Source organism: Nilaparvata lugens, chromosome 5 (genome assembly GCF_014356525.2).
Source record: "Nilaparvata lugens isolate BPH chromosome 5, ASM1435652v1, whole genome shotgun sequence".
NCBI lineage: Eukaryota > Metazoa > Arthropoda > Insecta > Hemiptera > Delphacidae > Nilaparvata > Nilaparvata lugens.
Genome location: NC_052508.1, coordinates 40,583,427 through 40,607,296, shown reverse-complemented (window position 1 = coordinate 40,607,296; position 23,870 = coordinate 40,583,427). Strand labels below are relative to the sequence as shown.

General features: G+C 33.6%; 1 protein-coding gene across 2 annotated transcripts; it reads right to left on the bottom strand.

Annotated features, from left to right (window-relative positions):
• Positions 1-9,344: 9,344 nt before the first annotated feature.
• LOC111054891 (synaptic vesicle glycoprotein 2B) lies at positions 9,345-23,251 on the bottom strand. Of its 2 annotated transcripts, XM_039428361.1 has the most exons (10): positions 22,808-23,251; positions 20,544-20,597; positions 19,682-19,843; positions 15,346-15,508; positions 14,505-14,626; positions 13,123-13,364; positions 11,955-12,453; positions 10,388-10,547; positions 10,164-10,291; positions 9,345-9,553 (listed from the first exon to the last, which is right to left on the bottom strand). In XM_039428361.1, the coding sequence occupies exons 1-10, from the start codon at positions 22,854-22,856 to the stop codon at positions 9,501-9,503; spliced, it is 1,632 nt and encodes a 543-aa protein (XP_039284295.1). In that variant the 5' UTR covers positions 22,857-23,251; the 3' UTR covers positions 9,345-9,500. The 2 variants fall into 2 exon arrangements, with proteins under 2 accessions (XP_039284295.1, XP_039284296.1); XM_039428362.1 differs by lacking the exons at positions 14,505-14,626; positions 15,346-15,508 and having other exon boundaries at positions 22,808-23,229.
• Between the last annotated feature and the right edge of the window lie 619 nt (positions 23,252-23,870).

Genomic DNA, 23,870 nt, shown 5'->3' with positions numbered 1-23,870 from the left:
TATTCTGATGTATTTGTCGTGAAATGCGTAGAATTAAATAAAAATATGACCGAGAAATTGTGATGTATTGTGTTTCATTATTTTTGCTCTCAAAAAGTTATCAATGAACTGCTCAAGAAATTAAAAATAACGCTTCCATGGAATAAGACATACAATATAGAAATAAAATAGAAATTGAAACTGTGCAATGCATTTTTCCATAAGAGCCAATGTGTTACAAAATGACGAATCCCACAGCAATGTGGGTTTCCTATCTTTACCAGCTGCCTCACTTTCTTTGTGTTGCTAGTCCATTCCAGTTAGTATAGAGTTCAGTGGCTGTAAAACGCCTCAGCTGATCAACACATCACGACGTGCTATTGGTATAAGTAATATGTAGTCTAGTCTATAGTATATTTTCATATAATTAAATGAAATAGAGAAGCCATTTTAATTTATTCCTGATTTGAGACATCTTGAGTCTTGCTTCAAAATAAATGTTGGTGTCCTGAACTCTATCTACAGACCTTTGTTCAACCTGCTAACATTACATTATAATTTGTTAAATTTATAAAATTCTCTCATGAATGGCAATGACTACAAGTTTATCTTAATAATGAAAAAATATTGGGTGATCACAAACTTTTTATAGGTCTGCTTCTGAGAAATTGCTTTTCTGTAAGGTGGATACGCCTATGCATAGGCCTACTTTAAGGTTCTCTCGCGAATGAAAATAGATAGATCTTAATGATGAAAAAATATTGGGTGAGCACAAACATTTTATAGGTCTGCTTCTGAGAAATTGCTTTTCTGTAAGGTGGATACGCCTATGCAAAGGCCTACTTTAAGGTTCTCTCGCGAATGAAAATAGATAATGGAATCTAAAAGTGCTAATAAAATAGATAGAAGAGATATATTATCTAAAGTAGATAATAGATTAGTAGAATCTAAAAGTGCTTTATTGAAAAAAACAATATTTTACCAGAAGTATTATTTAAAATATTGTATACACTATACGGCTTGGTCAAATACCGTCAGCCGGAAATTCCGAATTACTAAAATAAATGAACACACATTATTCAAATAAAAAAAAAAAAAAAAAATGGGTCTCTTTGAATAAAACAGAAGCATTCCAACATTTTATATTTCTAATGTGATCCAATTTCTTTCTTTATTTTTTCAAATAAAAAAATAGAGTCAAAATAATACATGATGATCAAATTTCTTGATAATAAACAAATTAAATTAAACAACCTGAGTAACAGAAAGTCGGAACTAAAGTGTACCCAATGACTAAATTACAAAATATACAACTTTCTATGGCACTAATCAAATATGCATAAGAAGGAAATATCCATGTTACGGTATTTCAATTCTTAAATTAAAATGGACTATTTTTTCTTTTTCAAAAGTATATATACCTTTGAGTGGAAATGATCTAGATGAGAACGAAATAGCACTAAATTGACCTCAATTACAAACATTGACAACTATAGAGATGATGTTTAATGATATTAATAATAATAGTCTAACAACAATAATAATGGGGGTTCATTAGTATTTTAATATCAAACCAAACTATTAAATTATTGAAATACGTCAGTAATTAAACTCTTGAATTAATTGCCACCTATAGTGCCAAGCATCTCTACAAAATAATGCCAGCTTTACTCAATCCTTGCCGTTCAAAAAATCAATAAATGCATCCTGGTTAAGCTCAATAGCTCCCAAATATCTTCATCTCCACTCTGATAGAATGGGGCATACTGCTAGGAAATGGAAAATATCCTCGTTATCCCCTCTGTTACATAATGGACTCTATTTGTCTATCATATGTCTCTATTTTCCAACCACGGCTCGAATTTTAAATCTATTAATCCACATCTTGCCTTCATCACCCATTTTACAAGCGTATGGCTGCACAGCTCTTTTATATAGCTCGCAGATCCTAGACTTAAATTCAGTGTTCTGTAATGAATATAATAATTTGCCGCTGTTGTACCTCTTAAAAGATCTTCCTTGAAATTCTCTCTCACCTTATCCAACAACTTCAACATTTCACTCTTCCAGTTAGCTATATTCTCAGCGGAAAAATCCGAATTAATAATGTAGGCTACTCCGTTGCCATTTGTATCCATGCCTTGTACCAAAAACATTTCTCCCTTATCACCTCCACAGCCATAATCTCTGGTAATCTATCATTCCCCATTTTCAAAACTTTATTCATGTATTGAAAATGAAGCTTCAATGTATACTCGAAAATCAGCTTTTCATCCGTTTCAAGAAACAACATGTAATTTGGTGTGTTATTTGGCAAAGCAAACAATCGTTTAATATACAATCGTTTTAGTTTCTCAATGCTATCAAATTTCTGAAACCCCCACACTTTTGCCGCGTAACAGATTATTGCTCTACTACATGCATTAAATAATACCGATTCAGCTTCAAAATTGATTTTATTGTCATTTATCACTCTATTTCAACCAACATTCAAACTCAATTTTGCAATCTGTATCCTCTCCTTCATGTGTTGCTCCATGCTCATTTTTTGTGTGAATGTCACCCCCAAATATTTATAACTGTTAACTTGCTGCACTTCATTACCTCCAAAAAACCAGCGCTCATTTCCACCCATTCTTCCACCGTTTCTGAAAACCAAATTTTTTTATTTTTCCAGGTTGACAGTTAGATTCCACTGCTCGCGATACTGTTTCATATTATTTATCATCCTTCGTAAGCTAACAGGAGAGTCTGACAAGAGTACAATATCATCGGCGTACGTTAGTACCCTTATTCGTTTGTTTGCCACTAGTATGCCTCCCTCCAGAGCAACATCTAAATCATTCAAAAAGATTGAGAATAATAACGGGCTGATCACGCATCCCTGCCTTAAGCCCATCTCTGTAGCAAAGCTCTTTGTCAGGCCATCTTTACACCATACACTAGCAATTTTTAAACTATTCAGTGCTTTTAGTATAGGTATATACTAAATTCATTTTTGTGGATAGACCTAGGCAGGATAACTTGTAGGAGAGAGCGCTTCTATCTTCTATCAATAGAGTCGAACGCGGCTCGGTAATCGCCGAAGAAACAGTAAACTTCATTTTTTATAATCTGCAATTTTAATTGAATAATAGATGAAAGAGTGAAAAATTATCGACAGTTGAATAACCTTTTCTGAAGCCAGCCTGATATTCATTGAGAATATTTCTGTCCTTGACCCATTTATCAATTCGTTTCAACAAACATCCACAAAACAGTTTGGCGATAACGTCCATAAGTATTATACCTCTATAGCTGTCTACATTTTCTCTCTCTCCTTCCTTCTAGAGTGGGAACACGATCGATAACTTGAAACTGTCTGGCACGTCACCCGAGTTGAAAATTCTATCAAATAGAATATTATAATCTTATCAATTAGACTCGACGGGGCATTTTTGTAAAATTCATAGGAAATGCGATCCACTCCTGGTGCTTTATTATTATTAGCTTCCTTTATAACTAACAACAACTCTCTCATTTCAAAATTCCTATCCATCTCTAAGTTCTCCACTATAGGGACTGCATACTGTATTGGATTACTTATCAATTGAGGATTCCATTATTTGAAGAAGTAATTCACCCAATCTTAAGCATTTATAGAATTCGAAACAAATTCATTCCTATTTTTGAACTTATTTAATCCATCCCAGAAGCTTTTTGTATCCCTTGCTGAATTTAAATTATCAATAAGTCTGCAGTTGAACTCTTTTCGCTTTCTCTCGCACAAACTTTTGAATGAACGTTTCACTTCTAGATAATTTATCCTATTATATTCAGAGTGGTTGTGTCTGTAAAATTTCAAAAGAGACATGACTGTTTTTCTCGTATTCCAACATTCCCAGTCAAACCATGGTTGCTCAAATTTTATATTTTTTGTCCAGGCGCCTTTATCTGATGACTTCCTGACGCCTCTATTATACAATTTTTTATATTGTCCATTAATTGACGATTATCACTGCCTTTCACTACTTTAAGGCTCTCTAACGAATGACAATAGCGGGAATTTATTATTATTTGCAGATGCAGGATGACAAGCGGCGTTACGCTGATATATGCTCGAATTTGAAAGTAGTGTGTGAGTGTTATTAGAGTGGAACATCTTCTTAGGCGCGTAATCTTACATATAGCCTATATGGAAGTTGAGCGTTGTTGAGCTGGTGGAAAATGGGTGATATTGCCTCGCATAATTTCGCCATAATACTTGCGAGCCTGCTCGGCATCTACAATTGGCGGTGGTGCATATAGCCAAACGAAAATCATCTTCGTAATGATATTCATGAGAAAGAATTCCTACGTAAAGGGGAATTCCAGCTTAGTTGAAGGTGGGCGCTGCGCCCGTAATAAGCTGTCATAGAAACAAGTCGTTCTAATTTACAGCCTAATACTTCCGTTGCACCGTGAAAAACTGCCATTGTGCGCCCGACGTCCCGAGTTATATAATGGACGTCGCCATTACCAACGCGACTACAATTTCATCAGACATTGCCAGGGCCGAAATACAGCCGATTAATAGAATCTTCAACAAGTTGTCAATGGTTTCAATATAGCTTCAATTCTACAGATAATTTTCACTTTCCTTGCTCCACCACTACACCACTACTGTGGGTAGAGAGAGTAGGCTATTGCTATCACCCTAATTTCAGTATTACAGTATTACAGTACCCTAATTTCATAATTTTTGTACGCTTTGAAGCCTCCTGAGCCCAGAAACGTGTTTTCTACTTCCTTTGCACTTCCACCTAGGTAACAAAATTATTGTTTTAAAAACCTGAGGATTGATCTTCATCTGTATTTTCTGCCGTTCATTATGAATGTCCTCAACGCGTTTCCACTTTGACTTCTGTAAATGTTTTCTCCTCCATGTGGGATAAACTCATTTATTTTTCCAAAGTATAATTGGAGCGAAGTGCAATATAATGGCAAGAAAAGTGGTGTGAGTGTCCTTCACCAAAATTTTAAAGATGATATTGGTTAAGATGATTGAAGACAATGAAGTTTTCCTGCTGCAGTATGAATTCGATTTCACCAATTTCTGAGTGTTGCGTTGATATTTGGTCCTATTCATGACACTGGAAAGATATTGCGTTCAAAAAATACATATCATGGATTTCAATCATTAGAGTACAAGGTATTAAATTTTCAGAAGTTAGGTGCAGCTATATTCCACCAAAATGTTGAGGCAATCCAGCTTTTGGACAACTCAACATTGACGAGGAGATTGAAAAGGAAGAAGCCTCTGGTGTATACCTCCAGCCAGTAATGCTCAGTGAAAGTGGAAAAAATTAATATATCAATTTAGTGCAGTGATTATGAATGAGCTAATTTAAAACAAGAAGAAGCTATCACAAGATTCTTCTTGTAAAATGACTTGAAGTATTAACTTAGGATAGAAAAAAACTGATCGTTAGTCCTAGTACTAGTAACAGTTATATACAATAAAAAAATGTGTAGCTAATATCTAGTAAACTGTATTATCTCAAACCTATGTGAGTGATATAGAATATATTATTTTCCTATGAACTCCTCCAATATAATGTTGAACGTTTTCACGAAAGAGAAATCGCCTTTCAATTATGGAATGAAAAGTCTTCTAGGAATCATATTACCTAATTGAGTACGGATTTGAACTATTGGCTTCATGATTAATGATACCAGTTTCCAATATCATATTATATTACCTTTGACCTTAATGATATTTAAGAATGCAGTTCCATGCAAGTGAGGACGAATTTTCTTGTTATATGAGAGCCACTTCGTTATGATGCTTGTTCCTCGGCGTTAACAGTATTTAGAAGGGGTCTTATTTGAGTCTAAAGTGGTTCCCACTTTCTTCATGCAGAAAATTCCGCTTTGAGTGTTCAGAAATTTGTAGAGCAAAGTTATCTCATTATCACCACTCGACCTGGAATAAGCTCACTCATATTACAACAAGTTCTTTTGGCAGCCAAAAACTCAGTAAAACATAACAGAGGAGCTGGGTAAGTCAACTCCCACCAACAATCAAACATTGAAAATATAGAATTAGAAAAGGTTTAAATGTTACATGAACTAGGAATCATTCATATTCCAGTTTTTCTAAGTTGTATCTCCTGAATTCTGAATAAATCCAATAAACTTGTTAAATGAATACACCCATAGATATTATATAGTATGATAAACAAGGCACATATTATTTCAATTTCCCAACTCATGAGTTTCAAATTATTGTTCACAGCAATCACTACAAAAATTTTAGAGTTGAGATATTAAGATATTCTTTATCAGTGCTCAAATCGGTTAAAAATCTTCTATACTTTTCCAGTGCAAATTAAACTAGTCCATTCACCAGAATATTCCAATGGAGAATGAATTTGAATTTAACGCTCAGATATCCGAGTCCCATTCATTTTCGAATTGAATTACCCACCTTCATGCATGTATTCTGTGTTGAAAGCGACGAAAGAGTCATAACATGGCTTACTACTGAAGCAACAGCTTTCTGAAATGATAATTTAGAGTCGTAAAATAAAATCTTGCCAGGTCGTTTGCATTTGTTATTATGAAAACCTTGGTAACTTCACTTTATAATGTAGGATCTGCATAATAAACTTCAAGTACCGTTATAAGCCACTTGAATTTTTACATTAGTCGAGATTACCTCGGAGCCTTGGATTTATACTTTGCTACTTTTTAGTGACGCATTAAACTCAACTTCGATGATAACTTTGAAGAATTAATTAATTTTGAATAATAAGATAGATTTTAGTGATGGTTTTTGTCCTTCCCAATTCACTTCCAGGGGTTGAAGGATTGGGGAACATGTTTTACGTCGATGAATGTGACCTGGCAAGACCTCAGCAATTTTGCTGACTATTTCTGAAAAATATTCCCAGAAATTCTCCTCATTTGAAATGGAGATATTCAATCATTCTATTATTAATATAACTATTCAAATAATATAATTCAATATGATATTTATTTTTCTATCATTATTAATTTATTGGGAATGCATAAATCATTCAATTTGTCATTCTGTGCCATTCTTCCTTAATTCATACTCATTTATAATCCAATCATGATCATCAATATAATAATTAATAGAGGATATAGCAGTTGATCATGAGCCCCAAAAACAAGTTCCGTCACACATTGCAATTATTATCACAAAATTTGATAGAGGAAAATTTTGCTCGATTTCTGAGAATACCTCGATACTCGCCTAGTCATGATTGAGTAAGCTTGAATAGAGTGATCGATGAATAGAGTTATGCCAATACCTACTATCTCTATAATAAAAATTAATGTCTGTCTGTTTGTTTGTTTGTTCCCCATAGAATCCAAAACTAATTGACAGAACGGCATGAAACTTTGGGAATATGCTGTGTGAATATTGGTGATGGTTTCTGACCAAAAATTTCCATAGGGGGCTAATAATAATTATATATTAATCCATTTTACAGATCTATGTTTTCGAAATTGTCGGCCAAGCGGCTAACTTAGAACGAGAAGATCATCATGATTCAAGATCATGTTGTGATAATATGATTTAGCATATGAACTTACCAGCTGTAATGAACACGTCACTCTGTGATAAAATTGTTCACTGGTATTGAAACAGTAGTTTTAAGCACATTTTAAGTAGTAGGAAGTCCGTATTGAGATGTAAATGAAAACATTGATTGTCAGATAAATTTCATGATTCACCAAATAAAGACAAGTGTGACATGAGATACATTGACGTTTTGGCGGTACAAAGTTCGCCGGGTAAGCTAGTTACTTATAATAGGTATAGTAGGTATTGGTTATGCTCACCTGGTTAAGGCAGGTGAAGCCCCTTGGTTAAGCCCCCCCCCCCCCCCAAATGGGCTAATACTGATAGAATTATTGGCTCAGAATCAAGCCAGTTGTTCTCTGGAATGGTTCCCATATTATATACACTGCCGCCAGGTATAATAAGTGAGAGGATAATATTATGATATAGGATGCTGTAAATGAACATCGGACGAATAAACTTATTTATTGAACAATTAAAATGGCTGACTCTTCATTCCTAATAAATTATTGCACGTCGATGATTTTCATGGTTGATGTCTATCGATCATTTGATAAATGTATAAATGATATTTTATACTCTCGACTTGAGTTGCCCAGCATCTCTGAACTAACTTGATATTATTTAATAGACTCCTCCCTCTCATGAAATGAGAATGGATTGACTAGAAAAACATATTATTAAGATACCATTGATGCATGTCCGCTATAATTTTTGTACTCTGGATCGTTTGGGAAAAATATTCTATAATCTCAATTTCCAGCTAACATGAAAGACCAACTTTAACCTAATATGGGAGTTGAGAATCATATCAACTTTTAGCTCACATAACTATTCTCGATAAATAGAATAGTATGAGATTCATATGATTCAAAAGGTTTTGGTTTCGTAACCGGAGGTACACATATGTGTACCACATTTTCCTGGAAAACTGAAAATGGCATAGTCTGCTGTTCTGGATTCTGGAGCGACTCAACTGCAATCCGCAATCGATGCAACATGGGCTCAAAATTCTCATGGTCTGAATTTGTTTGTATGACTGTCATCATATGCAAAATAAAAGTTTAGTTCAACTGGTATTTTGTCTTCTATTCTAATGTCACACTTGACACTAGAATTTATTGTAGAGAGAAACTTGAATTTATATCATTGATCTTTCATCACATTGGAATGATCTGTCTGTTCCTCCAGTATCTGTTAGCTTGGAACAGCTCTGTTGGGGGAAAAGTTCCCAACTTTTCTCATGCAGGAAGTCCACTCAATGTTTCTCTTCGGCTTGTGATAAGTTTCTACAACTTAAGAGTTCAAGATAACACTGATTAACTTTTGGAAGATTCTGCCCCAACTTATTCGAAAGCTGTTCTCAAGAATACCTACTATGAGAGCAAACTGATCTCCTAATCTGGAGAAGTATAAATTTGCTCTTTAAGGTGTGGATCTGGGTATCATGTCAGCGGATGAAGTTGAAATTATAAAAAAATTGAAGTACTAAATGATATTTGTTTTCCCATTCCATCCAAAATATTGTTTTGTTCATAGTTTGTACATAGAAAGTTGAGTTCAATCACCTGAACTAGATTACCAAGACATCCAAATTCCATTCTCATTGACAGAGATTTATCACATTGACAGAAGACAGAGTACACCAATTGGAAAGGAGAAGAATCCACAAGAATATATTTTGGCAAACAGTGAATCTTGGCGCAATTCAAGAAACATTATAAAACACTTGCTATTCTGAAAACTGAATATAAATTTCTCATAAAAATTAAAATTTCAAATAAGAATAAAATTTCAAATAAACCTCAAGTTTTTTATTGTCGACAATCTAGGGTGAAGCATTGGGAATGGAACAAATTCCGGAAATAATATTTGAAGATTATGCAGCTCTGATCACTTCATCATCCAAAATTCAGTCTTATCCCTCGAATTCTTCGTAGCTGTCCTCTCAGTTAGTCACTTTTTTAGTTGTGGGCAAAGTAAAACTGATGATGGTACTCACTGCAACACAATCAATTTTATTCCTAAGACTCATCATTGGAGGACATAAATAGCCATTGTTTGTTGAATACATTTCAAATAGGTAGTACATTCCTCATAAATTGAGAAAAAACAGGATTCGGAAAGCAGTGTATCAATGGTTTTTGAATCAATAATCTCTTGAACAACACTACTGAAATTACAGTTGAAAATGGCTCGATCGTTATTATAAATATGAATCATAGATCTCTCAGAAAATGAATCTGTAGGATAAGCTGATTCATATTCATTCATCCCATCAAATTTGTATCACTCATGGAAAAAATAATTTTCACGTTCCCATCATTTTTTCCCATGAAAATAGAAGAATGGCGAATGAAAACATATCCCAGAGAATAATCATACACCATCACAATTCTTCCTAGTAGAATAAAGACAATTTTATCCTCCGTTTGAGCCAGGTGTCTTCAATAATGTACCTTAGAGCATTGTACCATTGCACTTGAGCCTGTGTCGTTGGAAGATAGTGTTCAGAATAATATGTATATTGTAGAGTATATCTCTTATGAAATTTGAATTGCCTGGAAAATTTATAATATTTCAAAGAATTATATTTCAAGTGTTAGCTTACCTATGAGAGAAGCTATCAGAATCCAAAGGATAACTACGCAATGTGAATCAAGAAGAGCACCACAGATTTGGTTTGCGGTAATCGTACCAAGTCGAGCTGACATTAAAGTAAGACAGACCGCCATTGCTCTGGAATGAGAGAAAATCAAATTATATCATTCACACTTAAAACAATATGAATGTGTAACATACTACGGAGTGCATCTTACATGTGATGAGACTTGCCTGAAATTTGTTGGGAAGACATCGACTACTAGATTGGTTATGACTGGTATCGACGCTCCAGTGAACATCATCATAGCTCCCATTTCAACCATAAGAATGTATGTACCCTCAGTAAAAGTGAGAAGGAATGTAACAACTGATGCAGCGAAAATTGACACACCTGAAAAAAATTGTTGCTGTTCAATAACAATTCATAAATTCTCTTTAAGAATTTCACTAATGGACTTGAAATGTATTCCTAAATAGACTGATAGCTGTCTATTATAGTTTTCAGGAAAATATCTGCAAAGATGAGGAGTACAAGAGTACGGAGCAGTGGTTCGAACGTATAGAGACATGGATTACTTCAGGTAATAGTAGGCTATCATAGAGACCAATCTTTTTCGAATTTATCAGAATTGTTGTTATGTATCATCTGTACTGTTCGAGTTGTACTGTACAAGAAATATCGCATAAGAGAAACTTTCCAGAATTGGAAGGACGTATGACCTCCTCAAAAGAGTAGAATTTGAAAAATGCAATACTTATATAGTTTGCACTCTCTGAAGTGTAGAAGGATGTATGTTCATATGACCTCCATGATTCAAATAATTGAACTCAATACGATTCTTATTACCCTTTCTCAATAATCTCTCATGCTTTGTTGTTGACATAATATTTTTGTTGGCAGATATTAATGTCTTACGATCCATCTTGATTACAAACTTTAAAATATGTTAGTTTCTTAGCTCTACTTACAAAAATGTTAATTTGAAGATCTTTCATGATATGACATATAATATAATAAAATATATTTATCCTGATATAAGATATATTTATCACTTTGGAATCGTCTTTATTCAATATCCATCATTGAGTTTTAATGGAAAGTTCTCCGTTACATGGAGAAGTCTAAACAATATACTATCACGAATGGAATGATTTTCTCCTCATATCTTATGAAATCAGTTTGATTCATTATTTTCCATGATATATTATGCAGAATTCATCTGTTGACGAGTCATATGAACAATAGAATCTAATTTACACTTGTATCCTCTGGGATTTCAATAATTGATATTCACCTGAATCTGAGTAGATACACATTTCTTGTAATCTAAATGATTTGAGAGATCTGATTCACTGAAACTACATAGTGGAAGTATGATCTTGAAACTACATGATGGAAGAAAACACTGCTCCAAACTATCACTTGTCTACTTGAACTGAATAAAGACTTTTTCTTTAAGGTGAGGAAAGATAAATTTTAATCCTTCTAAATTCATTAAGATATGGTTATCTACATTATAAGAAAGGAAAGAACTGGCATATACACGTACGGTAAAGGAAATTCAAGCAAGAATTACGCATCATCACGTCTGAACTTCTAGACTGATCAACTTGAAATTTTGCTTATAGACTCTCATTTTACCGAGGATGGTTATAGACCTATTTCAAATTCAACAAGATCTCAGTAGGTCTAGTTTGTCAATTTCAAGACCCTTGCGGAGCACCGGTTACCTGCTAGTCCAAAATATTTTTGAATATGTTCGATATTGATTTATATGAACATTCATGTTTCACTTACACAGCACTGCTTTCTTTGGAACAAAATTCATGAGTAAACTCATAAAAACCAGTGTGAGTGTCATACATGATGATATGACGAGCATTGTGATGAAAACTCTATCGCTCACTTCCGATTTACATTCCTCATGTGACTGTATGTCACTATCTATTCTAATAATACTGCCGAAAATCGAGTCTGGTCCATTTTTATAAGTAGCAGTCTTGTTTCTTGGACTATCATAGTTCTGAACAATGTGACAGAATGTTGCTGGCGTGCCCCCATTTTCTGCCACAAAAATAGCGATACGATTGCCAGTCTCTGGTAGCCACAGAAATATGCCATTGTTGCATAAATACAGCAAGAATTGTATGCTACAAATTAGAGTGATGTCTCTCCTGTATGGGTATTTGAAAATTGGGACGGTTTGTTCCCACATTAGCGAAAGAAAAGCACCAATTTTGCTCGATCCACTTTTGATGTGCGTAGATTCTTCAAATGTCCAGATTAAACTTTTCACCTGAAACAAAACATAATAGTTTAAATCCATCAACAATTCCTGCAGATATTTATTGCAGTTACAAACTTGGAAAAAATAATAAATTATACTAATAATTAATCTTATACTGCAGGAGTGCCCAAAGGTGGGGAGACGAGAACGTATACTTTGTTCTTGGTTTTTTTTTTTGGAGAGGGGGCTCAGAATCAAATCATATCTAGTGGGATCCCAAAATAAGTCAGCAGTGTAAAAAGGTAAAAATGTTCACTGATGACATTTTTGGTTATGGAGAGGGTAATGGAGTAACCGAATATTGGGAATTTCATGCTAAGGATAGCCAACATTTTCTATTAATTTTTTTCAATAATAATTCATTGAGGCAAAATATGAATTAAATCACCAACCGTCTTTTACCTCTCACTGTTAAGGGAATTTAAAATAAAAGTTGATGTATAAAATGGAAATCGCAGGCTCTGTCAAAATTGGTAATAAATGAGATTTGGATACATTTTGGTAGTTCTCACTTGCTTTGAAACTCAGCTTGTTGAGACTTTCAGCAGAGAAGAAATAACTGTTTCATTTCTTGCAGAATTTAAGGGAAACAACTACACATATGTTTTTTTATATCATTTTAAACAGTGAAAATGTTCAAGTAAGATATCGTTGCACTCGTATATATTACTCACTCACTTTAAATGGACCAGGCACCCTTGACCCATTCTCTTTGTGAACTCTTCTCAATACATCCAATGCATCCACCCCTCTATTCTTTGCTATGAGGAACTTGGGGCTTTCTGGCAGGGAACTCATTGCAATTGCACAAATCAAGCTCGGTACACCAAGCAAAGCATAGTAGAGTCGCCATGGCCTGATGATGAACGATGGAAGAATCTCCAACTGCCATGATCCAGAAATAGTACTCCAACCGACCACTGGATGAAAGCAAATTAGATTCACGAGTCAAAAATCAATTCATAAAGATTATTTTCTCTATAATTATTTCTCAACAATAATAGTAGAGTGGTATTTGCAAGCCATTTTCACAAATGAATACTATAATAGTACAATAGATACATTGAATAAAGAGATATAAGCCTCTCTGATTCTCTATAAATAGAATCTCGTACAATACTACTTTAGATTCAATGAATTATTATTGCAGATTTCAGTTAGAAGATTGAATATTATAATTATCTAAATCATACGAAGAGAATACGAATAAAGAGTTTGAAAATGTACTGATATTTGTCTCAATTTGCGTTTAGAAGAAAATACAGGATTATGCTTAATACCAAATTCCAGTATATCAATCATTTCGATACTTGCATAATGTTTGAAATCCTAAAAAAAATTTTCGAAGCCTCTTATTGTAATAACAAATTGTAATAACTATAATAACAAATTGTAATAACTATAATAACAAATTGTTATAACTAATAACTAATTGTAATAACTGATAACAAATTGTAATAACAAAAAAGCACTGTTTCATCACGTGCTGAATTTGAGAATGCAAAAAACGTTGAGAGATTTCCAGAGCATTTTCGTAGATTGTGTAGCTGTAACCAAATAATATATATCATGAAATTACTCCGAAATTTACTCTGAAAATCTGTCGACGTCACCGTGTCACAATAATATGAATTGAGAGTTTCAATCAACAGTTCAACACTTTTGACTGTTCGGAGAATTCATTGAATGTGCTCAACACTGTGTATGAAAAAAATAATAATATCGAGTGACCTGGCTGGCTCAGGTCTGGTGTCAGAGTTTTCAGGTCGCAACTGATCAATTTCAGGGCCTCTGACATGACCTAACGACTGCTTTTTAGGCAGGCGGGACCGACGGCTTAACGTGTCCATCCGAAACACGGGAGTGGCCCGAGATAAATATCTTGCCCGGGCCGGGATTTGAACCCGGGTCTCTGAATTATGAAGCCAGCATCTGATCCACTCGACTACGGCCACTCCTAAACACTGTGAATGTAAAGTGGGCTATTAATATCCTGCACAGGTCTGCTATTCATTCTATTCTGTAGAATAAAAATTGAGATACTGTATTGCTCGTATTACCTACTATGTAGAAATATCCCAAACAGCCGAAGATTGATGCAAACATCAAAGCCTTATGACGATGCTTATCTGTGTGGAATTCTCCGATGTAAGCATAAATTGGAACAACAATTCCACATGTCCTTCAAGCAAAGAAACTTCTATTACTCTACAAAACTACATTCATCATTGAAAGTATCAATGTATTCATCACATAAAAGAGAACAAATGTATCACTTGTTTTTTCAATATTTTCATCCACATGTAATCACTGAGATTTGTTACAGGATATAATACATTGGGTAACCGGCCGGTAGCCTCGTATAAAATTCGTAAAGATTTTAGAGATGATAATGGATGAAATGAAATAGTATTAAGTTTATGTCTGTTTCCAATGAATTTCAACATGTTTTGAGGATTCTCTCACTAAGTTTTCAAATATCAGAGAAAGAATCCGAAAGTCAAACAAAGATCGAAATAATGTAGGCCTACTCTTAGAATGACTTAATAGAATCCTTCTTGTTCATGCGTCAGTATTATCATAGAGAAACAATAGCGTGAGTAGATATCCCATGGTATAGGGCGCGTTTATGTCGCAACTTTTACTGTTATCTCAAGCCGATTACTGTCGATTATTGTTGATTTACACTGTTTTGACCGGGTAAGAGTGTATGAACGGCACAATATGAGAGACTACCAGCGTCATAAAGCTTCACAGGAAAGAATTACGTGGACAATCAGCTTGAGATAACAGTAAAAGCTGCGACATAAACGACCTATACCATGGGATATCTACTTATGCTATTGTTCCTCTATGGTATTATTCTCAAGACAAGCCTAGATACATCATGAAAAAACTCACGCAAAACCATGAAAGAATCTGAAGACTATGAAAATCGAGTAGTAAGGCGATAAACTTGTCAGAGCGTACAATATTCCATCAATCCAAGCACACCACAGAACTATTTTCCTTCTGCCTATTGTGTCAGACATGAATCCCCACATGTGACAGCTCAGTATTATACCTGAAATAAAATAAAATGAACTTCAGCTCGTCAAGTATATTTCTATTTTGGAAGAGCTCTTCAGTTTTGAATAATAAAATAACATCTGTAAGGAGTACATTCCGTTCAAAAAGAGGATGAGTAGAAGGAATTCAGCGTAGATTGATGTGGAGAGCTGTAAAGAGAGGAAATAGTATTTATTCATTTTATTACCAGACTCCTCTTCCCTGATGATTCCTAATAAATGAACTATATTGACGAATATGGATACCAAGCTCCAAAGCTCTCTAGAGACCAACGTGGTATCTGACAGAGCAATAGACTCTATCGATAATCTTCTCTTCTTCTCTCTCTATACTTATAAAAGGCTAAGCCCCAAGGGACTGAAATCACACCACAGCCCAAACTACTGAGTCTAAAAACTTGAAATTTTGCACGATTGTTTATGGTAGCCTGAAAACATCCACTAAGAAAGGATTTCCAGAAATTTGCCCCCCTGAGGGAGCTGGGCCCCGCCCAAAATTTTGTACTTTTTAACCGCTCATTGCACAGCAAAGTCATGAGAAACGTTTTTGTTCAGCTACGAAAAAAAATCAGATCTATGCAGAAAAATTTTGATCAGGAGCACAGGGGGGTCCAGGAGAGGGCATTTTTCGAAAATTTTGATGTAAAATCACACTACAGCTCAAACTAATTGTCCTACAGACTTGAAACTTTGCAAAAATATTCTTCAAACATGCTAGACGCCACTAAGAACGGATTTTGAGATATTTTGCCTCTAAGGGTTTCAAAGGATGAAAAAGGATCCTATTAAGTAAGGTTATGAACATGGTAAGGTAAGTGCCATATGGGAATGAGATAATATTTATTTATTGACATGTGATATTCTAACATAATGTTGTAATCATTGGAAATAAAATAATATGATAGAAATTCAAAAAAGAACATCTGTTTTATCATTGCTTTCTACTTGATTCCACTCAACCTCAATAATATTGTTCTGATAATTGATAAATATGTTCAATAATATTATTATTATTGATATAATAAAAGTATTGTTTTAATAATTAATTATTATCATCAATATAATAATAGTATTGTTTTGGTAATCAATAAATATTTTTATTCTCACAAACTCTGTATAATTTATAATGGTGAATGTGAAACAGCTGCATCAAATAAATTATCTCAAAAACATATGTTAAGGAAAACCATAGTTTTGAACTTCGTTTTCCTGATGCAATGTATGAGCCTACACGTGGCATGTATTATTATTTTCCAGCTAGAACATTTTTTTGAGACTGCTAAATAAACGTCTACAGTTTTATCAATGTTGTATCGGCAGTATGAAGACGCACGCAGTTAATATGTCTTTAAATAAAGGTGTTGATATCTACATGATAATTATTCTCTACCATTTTTATTTAATTAAAATTTCAAAATTATTCAAGCCTTGATAGAATGATTGACTCACTGTACAGTCAGTCGAAAATTTTAATATTGAAATGAGGGGTATTTTGGCAAGCTGAACAAAAAAGTAAGGTCCTATGAACCTTTTTGATATTATTTCTTCAAATGAAAATGAGTTTTGTGGGTTGACAAAACTCCCCCTGAAGAGAACTATTAATTTTATCGTATCTTTTAGTAAAATAACAACCTACACTTCAGATTTATATAATTCTATTAATAAATTCATGGAAATTGAATTACTTTTTCCAGTTAGTTGATGATTGGTTCATGAAATTGATTATCGATAGAGAAAATAATTATAATTTTATCAATACAGAATTAGTTGAATGAATTGTCGATCTACTGAGTTCTTGGTCAACAATAATTCAATATTGGTATTTATCCAATCATTATTTTTTTTTTAGAAGTTATTTCATTTGAATTAGAAAATATTTATAAGCTCCTATCAATTTATGATTATTTAAGAATTATTTAACAATGAATTCTTCAAAACATGAATTTAATCAAATAAAAAATTGTCCATACTTCTGTATTCATGTTCCCATGTTTTCCACTTGTGATGGATACGTTCGGAGTACGGTACGGCGAATGATTAACAGCTGATTTTTAACATTATGAAACCTATGCTCTAGTTCGTTGATGTTCGGAGGAATGCACGGTTAGCTGCGCGGTTCGAGGTTCGGTTCGGCATGTGTGGACGCACCTTTAGTTCTTACAGGACATTTATACAGATCACAAGCCAAAGCAACATAATAATCTATCTTCTTCTTCTTCTTCTTCTTCTTCTTCTTCTTCTTCTTCTTCTTCTTCTTCTTCTTTCTTCTTCTTCTTCTTCTTCTCTTCTTCTTCTTTTCTTCTTCTTCTTCTTCTTCTTCTTCTTCTTCTTCTTCTTCTTCTTCTTCCTTCTTCTTCTTCTTCTTCTTCCCCGACAAACTGAAATCACACTACAGCCCAAACTACTTAGCCTAAAAACTTGAAATTTCGCACAATTGTTCATTGTAGCCTCAAAACATCCACTACAGAAGGATTTTCAGAAATTTGCCCCCCCCCCTTAGGGAGCTGGGACCCCCAAAATTTTCACTTTTTAACCGTTCATTGCACAGCAAAGTCATGAGGAACTTTTTCGTTCAGGTACGAAAAAAACCAGATCTATGCAGAAAAATTCCAATCAGGAGCACAGGGGGGTTCAGGAGAGGGCACTTTTCGAAAATTTTGATGTAAAATCACACTAAAGCTCAAACTAATTGGCCTACAGACTTAAAACTTTGCACAAATATTCTTCAAACATGCTAGATGCGCACTAAGAACGGATTTTTAGATATTTTGCCTCTAAGGATGAAAAAGGATGAAAAAGGATCCTATTAAGTAAGCTTATGGTAAGGTGAACTCCATAAGGAACTGAGATAATTCACACATGATATTCTAACATATGTTGTAATCATTGGAAAGCTTAAAACAATTTCATCAATTAGCTGATCGAATTGATTTTGTGTTGACTGAGAGCGCGAGCTTACCACGTGTTTGTTCACGTTGTATGGTTGGCCAGTTCGGTTTGCGCCTTGTTTGGCCTAGAGCCTAGAGCCAATAATCAAAAATTTTTTATTCTGTACGGTAGCTAATAAATTTCATAGGTATTGACTGTCCATAATGTATCCAGTGTCCATAATGGAAGTAATTGAACTACTCAAAATTAATGGCTTACTGGCCCTTATAGAGTTATAGTATTCCTGGTGATTGAGCCTGTCTTTTTCAGCGTTGTCTATTAATAATAAAGCTTAATTTACAACTAGCTTATCCAGCGAACTTCGTACCGCCAATGTATCTCATGTTACACTTGACTTTATTTGGTGAATCATGGAATTTATATGGCAATCAACATGTTCAATACGGACTTCCTATGTGCTTGGTCATGCAGCATTCATTATTACGAAAACATATTATTATTCTTCTCAATCAATTGGTAGTAATATCTATCAGTAAAGTTTTCAATTAAAAAAAAGGTTATATCAGTGTTTCAAAGAAAAATATTCAATGTTTTCATAGCTGTAGATTGTCGATATATGACCAGGAAATATATGCCATGTACGATAAATCACACAGAATTCCATACTCTTTCCATTTTAGGATGAATATAAGCTAAGCTCAAATTCAAAAAATTGTAAATTATTCTTTCATTCTTCAGTAATTAATGAATACAATATGAATACTATACATATATACTATAGAATATATATATATATATATATATATATATATATATATTATATATATATATATATATATATATATATATATATATATATATATATATATATATATACTCTCTTTCATCAGGTGAATAATTTCTTTCAATATTTTCCAGTTTCTCAATGATAGGGGAGTGATAGTTATTTGTATAGGTCTTCTAAGGAACCATTATCAACAGCTGGTACCAATCAACTACACTTCAACTCCAAACTACTGTTTTAATACCAGTACACAATAATTTATCACAGGGTGTTATGTTTATTACAGCTGGTAACTAGATGCTAAATCATATTATCACAATATGATCTTGAATCATGATCATCTTTTCGTTCTTCAGACAATTATAGAAGTTGTCAAATTCATTACGGTGGATAATATCATGAGAGTTTCCACTTTATCTATTCTTTTGTGAACTGTCGCCGTATGAAAAGATTTTGGTTCTCCGTTCATGAAATGTAGTGTCTATCGAAGACTCACCTATAAAACCAGCTGATATTAGGTGTCCTTTATGAATAGAGGTCATACCAAGATCACATTGAGCTGAAGGAAGAATCAAACTAATTGCTCCCACGCCAACATAACTGCAGCCTATAGCTAATGCGCCAATCGCTGTGATTTTGAAATTACACCATCCGTATCCTGAAACATTTCAAGAAACGTTAAAAGTTCTAGAACTTATTTTTGAGGATGATGTCAACATAAGAATTCGATCTTGCATGAATGATAATTTATGATGGATGATTAATCACCTTAATCACGACTAAGCGCAGAAAAATCAGACTAACAACGGAACATGAATACTAATTATGGACGGCTCAACAGTATGATATCCAGAATAACTAACAGCTGTAAAATCACTTCAAACTTCTTCAAAATAAATTTTGTCAACAAGAATACTATTAATTTCAATCTTCATCCATCGATCTTGATTAGTGATTACTTTCAGAGAGCTACAAATAGCTTGTTAAAGATTTTTTCTAAGAACTAAGAACCAATCTCATCAATTGAACTACCGTAATAAAAATACTGTACTTGATTATTTGTTTTGTTTGAAAAAAATTGTTTTTGTTTACTCAAAAAAACTTCCTATCCGAGTTTCCCTCAGACCAGTTATAGTTTTCAAATATTACTTTTGTTCAGCCTGTATTCTTCAACCATTCTAATGTCATCATCTCTGTGTCCATGGTTATTATTGGCTTTAAACGTAATCAGCTGATCTGTACTCTATCAGATTATCACTGAATTTTTCTGTAGATTTGAAACCAGCATCTATTCTAGGTACCTTGACTCACACAACAGAAATAATGAATATTAAAAGACTCTGTTTAGCCTAGCCTACCTGTTCCTGCTAAGGCATCTTCAAATTTCACATTCTCTCCAGGGTCCTCAATATCTGCAATGAAGAATGAATGATAGAGCTTGAGTTCATCTTTGTGGGTGGAGGGACAAGATATACTTGAATCAAGTGATGATTTTAGATAGGGTTGATAAAAGTTCTTTAATGAAGGCTCTGAATCTGTCTGAGTGATTTGCGGATACCCATTAAATGAATTATTAATTATAATTTCAATAATTGAAAGAAATTTATCCAATTTCTGATTCTAAGTTCAAATGAGATAACCTAATGATAGTTTGAACTTATACATGATATTCAACATTTCAATCCTAGAGCAGAATTCCCAGTTGAGTATTCATTGTGATATCATCCAGAAATGTTTATTCTCTACGTTTGAAGTAGGCTAATTGCCTCAACTAATAGAAAGTATTACAGTATTTATAAAGAATGTTATAGAAAGTTTCTTCTCTGATGGATGATGAGTACTTATCCTATCTGAATTGATAAACTTGTTCATGGAATAGATAAGAGGTTTTCTCATCAAGGTCAATATTTTGTAAGCATTGTGTATGATGGATGTTATCAGTAGCAATGAAGTATATATTTAATTATTTGTAAATAACAAGCAGGTAACCCGGGCTTTGCAAGGGCCAGTTTAAAACAACAATAGATTGAAATTAGTTTATAGTTTCATTCTGATATTGATAAAGTATCAACAACTGTACGGTAGGCTAATTATTTACAATGAAAGAACAATTTTACTGTTATCTCACTTGAACTTTGAGTACATAACAATATTATATATGATATATAGATATAGAATAATAAGATAAAACCGTTGAATACACTATTTATCTATGACAATTTCTATTTCCATTTTCCTATCAAATTCCACTTATGACATAGATATATATGGTTTTGCACCGCCTTGACGAACTGAGAATAATGAGCTGTAGTACGACAAGATCGGATTATTGTGTCAAAGGTTAAGAGTGTTTGAAATGTTGATCCTTGAGGTGTCTTGATAGGCGCCTCCCCACTAGAAAATTCTGAAATTAAGTGCATCTAACGGGTGATTCTGATAGAACATAACCCTTGTATAACAATAATGATCCCAAATATTATGATTCGATCAGTTAGGAAGGTTTCGAAAGTTATAACAATGGAAAATTTTTATTTTGGCTCTGGACATGGTTTTTCGCTAGTACTCCCCCACCCACTACACTAAATATCAAAATTTCTGATGAATCTTTTTCTTAATTAATAAATTGTATTTTCACATTTTATGTGAATTTTCATCATTACTCTATTATGTTACAAGTTGTTAAAGTTTTGAAGAGTAGAAATAGGGAGTTTCCAGGATTTTCAAAAAACCTTGAAAAATGCTCATTCTTTGAAAACTTATGGCTCTAAACCAGAAATCGTAGTAGAATCCTGCGCGAGTACTCAATTGATTGGAAACTTCATTGTCTTTAATTTTTTAGAGAATGACTTTTTCGAAATAAAATGGAAAAAACCTCAAAATTTGGGGGTTCTAGGGGTGAAGCCGCCCTCTGACGTTTCAGATTCGAATTCAGCTCCCCAAAATACATATAAAACCGACGAGAAAAATTCTCCCGGGGCTATTTCAGGTAAAATGACTGGGCTCTTATAAAAACGGACTGCATGAAAAGTTTTATTGTTTTCAATCTTACTTGTTATTCTACATCATGTTTTTTAGAGTGGGTTACACATATGCACTATATGTATCATCATGGCTGAAATTGCATTAGGAGTTCAAATACATATAATACTACAAGGGCTACGAAAATTTCTCATACATACAAAATGTATCTAGAATTAATTATTATCAACACTCTTATCACAAGATTTATTCATCTGGATTTCATTTAGCAGTACCAACGGGATGAGAAATAGACTACTCTGGTCTTCCGATCTCCGGGAAAATCTTCAGATTCATGTGTGAGCCTGACAATCAATTATTTCTTGAGCTATTATTGAAAATACAAACAGATGGATAACGATTTTGGCATTCAGTAGGTAATTCAAAAGTAAGAGCTCGCTAACGCTCGTTCGTTATATTTAGATGATCTAGTCTCGTTATCACATACTTTCTTAAATTAAGTAATGAATTCAAAGAGTGATTTTCCATGAGATTCGATGAAAAGAGCTTTAGTTGGATGTCCTAATAGAGGTTTTTGATGATTAGCATTCAATATGCCGAGATATTGAAGAAAATTGTGTAAAAAATTACAGACTAAACCCACCTTTCTTCTGCTCGTTTGGATTAATCGTGTAGACCTCCTCTTTCTTCATGCTGCTGGATGCAAGTTGTGATAAACTTGCACAATTTTAATCGCATCTATAGTCTATTTCCATGCACTGGTAAATATTGTGACCTCCAGAGTCAAACTTTTTCAATTGATGTCCTTCTTTAATAATTAGAATATCGGGTGCACTCTGTCACAATAAGTGATTGAATTCTCCCTTGAACTTCAAATGGTTCATTGAAACACTAATTCTTTTGAAATAAAAAAAGAATTGATTATCCCTAAAGGTATGCGTAGTAGCTAACACTATGATCTTCAAAATCCTTATATAATAAGTTGTTTACAAGTTATCAAGAGTATAATCAAATTTCAGTCAACATTTTTTACGAATTGTTCACGAGACTACCTTGTGTGTTTCAAGAACTTCTTCTCCTACTGCTTGGAGACGATAAGAAGAGTTTCATTCAAAGAAAACTCTAGAACGAGCTTTATAACATTACATAATTGAATCTTGAAGAAATTTATTGCAGAAGAGCTTTTTATCAAATGATTCACAAATCTTGGGTGAATAAAGCTTCATTAAAACTGTTTATTCTTTTCAAATGTTATATTCTATCGGAATTGATTGTTATAACATCATTCCCACTGGTTATTCTAAATCTCTTACCCTATACTATTGAACAAACAATAATTTATGTTTATATGTTTAAATGTTTATATGTTTAGATGTTTATATGTTTGTATGTCACCGGATTTCGAAAACAGCTCTCACGATTCTCACGAAATTCAGAACATAGTAGGTTAATAATATGGAAATTGGATTGCACTAGGTCTCATCCCTGGGAAAACTCACTGAAGGACATTAAGAGGATTATCCATCCTTAGAAAAAACAGCTGATAATTCCGTCGTCTGTTGATGATGGAAGTGAGTGAGCGAGTGTTGGACTGAGACAAAATTATGACTCAGCTGTTGAACTATTGTAATTTTGATCCTGATTCCCAGTAGAACCAATCATGGAAGCCATCTTTTTGAAATTGTTTTCTTTGATTTGAATTACGT